Consider the following 1,593-nt stretch of genomic DNA (forward strand, 5'->3'; position numbering starts at 1 on the left):
CAAGAACGGGCTGAACTTTGTGTCAACGATAACATAAGCTAATTTCGTCAGAAACTGCTAATGGTGGACATAAATTAAAGAGAAAAAGTCATCTTACTTCTAGAACATACTGTTTTAGAGTTGGTCCTTCGACTAAGATGTGCAAGATAATACATACGCATATTAGTAGTTTCAGTTTTACCGGGACCACTTTCTCCACTAGACCAAAATTTAATATCCAAAGCAAGACCAGGAAAGAACAACTAAGAAATGGAAAGAGGATAAGATGCCTCAAATATACACCCATTTTTAAGAGTAGTCATAAGGGAATACAAATAAATAAACTCTTAAGCCTATAACACGTTATGCTTGATCACATAGTTTAAAGACTATCTAGCTGAGTTAGTTATGTAAACGGATCCCCAAACAGCTCATCTAACAGATCAAGGCGAGTAATCCGCAAACATCTCATCTAACATATCAGAGAGTGTGTGGGTGCTAACAGAATCATACTATCATCCGACCTTGGTGGCCCCTGCATTGATGGCCAATATGTCATCATTATTGCCTTAGCTTGTGACTTAAGTATGGATGTCCTAAAATTTTCCAACTTTCCATCCTCTTTGATCTTCTGAGCATAAACATTATTGCCACCATTATTTGCCTTCTTTGCTTCCCCAAACTTCAATATTTTCTCTATTCCTTTGAGACCAATGTCAGCCCACATTTTATGTGGGCCAACATAATTACAGAAAACACCTATGCAGCATTTCACCAAGGACCTAAAACCAAAAGCACAAAGAAAACACTGAGAATTCAGTCAAAAGAAATATCAGACATGATTTATCCGCGAAAAGACGTTACATACTCTATCTGTTCATCATCTGCAGTACCATCAATAGCATTTGCAATTGCAACAGCAGCAATACCCATTGTTTTCATTTCAACCAACTTGCGTAGAGATTCTATTAAACCAGCAGCAAATACAGCCTGAGATTCAAACACGAACCACAAGGATACATGATTAAGGTTAAACTTCCAATTTAGTTTTATAAAACTCATATACCTAAATCAACTTTTTCTGGATCATATCACACTTCAGATGAAGTTCATCAATTGGAGGGGCTACTCTTCAGCCTTACATTGTATGAACTAAGCCAATATTTGTTTACAAAGAAAAGAAAAACATAAACACCACAGGTCAAAAGCAATTAGGCATTTGAAGAAGTATACATTTCATAACTAACATTTCCATTAATCACCAAATAGAGAAATACAAAACTATAGAAGGCTATAAATAGCCTACTACTGCTTAACAATTTAGACCATTGATGACATACCTCTGCCCATAGAGTGCTCTCACCAGTAATATATGCCATAGTGGAGCAGACTATCTTTTCCTCTAGTCTTCTATCTAGCAAGCTCAACAAGCAATGAAGGAAGCATTCTTTCTCATCCTGTGTTGCGGATATACTTGACTACGTTAGCCAAAAATAATATGCATGTCTGTCTCAGTTACACAATTGAAATAAATAATACAGTAATTCGTTTTCAAGCATTGAACTATTTTATCACATTGAAGGAAGGATATTGTTATAGCAGTTTAACAGGACG

The 1,593-nt window shown here is 36.0% G+C and overlaps 1 protein-coding gene across 1 annotated transcript; it reads right to left on the reverse strand.

Annotated features, from left to right (window-relative positions):
• Nucleotides 1-250: 250 nt before the first annotated feature.
• LOC124897812 lies at nucleotides 251-1,436 on the reverse strand (the record flags this gene model as incomplete). The annotated part of the gene is given in 3 exon segments (XM_047411293.1): nucleotides 251-761; nucleotides 848-969; nucleotides 1,320-1,436. Coding segments are annotated over 3 exon segments (549 nt in total), but the record flags the coding sequence as incomplete, so codon positions are not given.
• Between the last annotated feature and the right edge of the window lie 157 nt (nucleotides 1,437-1,593).

This window comes from Capsicum annuum, chromosome 4 (genome assembly GCF_002878395.1).
Source record: "Capsicum annuum cultivar UCD-10X-F1 chromosome 4, UCD10Xv1.1, whole genome shotgun sequence".
Taxonomy (NCBI): Eukaryota; Viridiplantae; Streptophyta; class Magnoliopsida; order Solanales; family Solanaceae; genus Capsicum; species Capsicum annuum.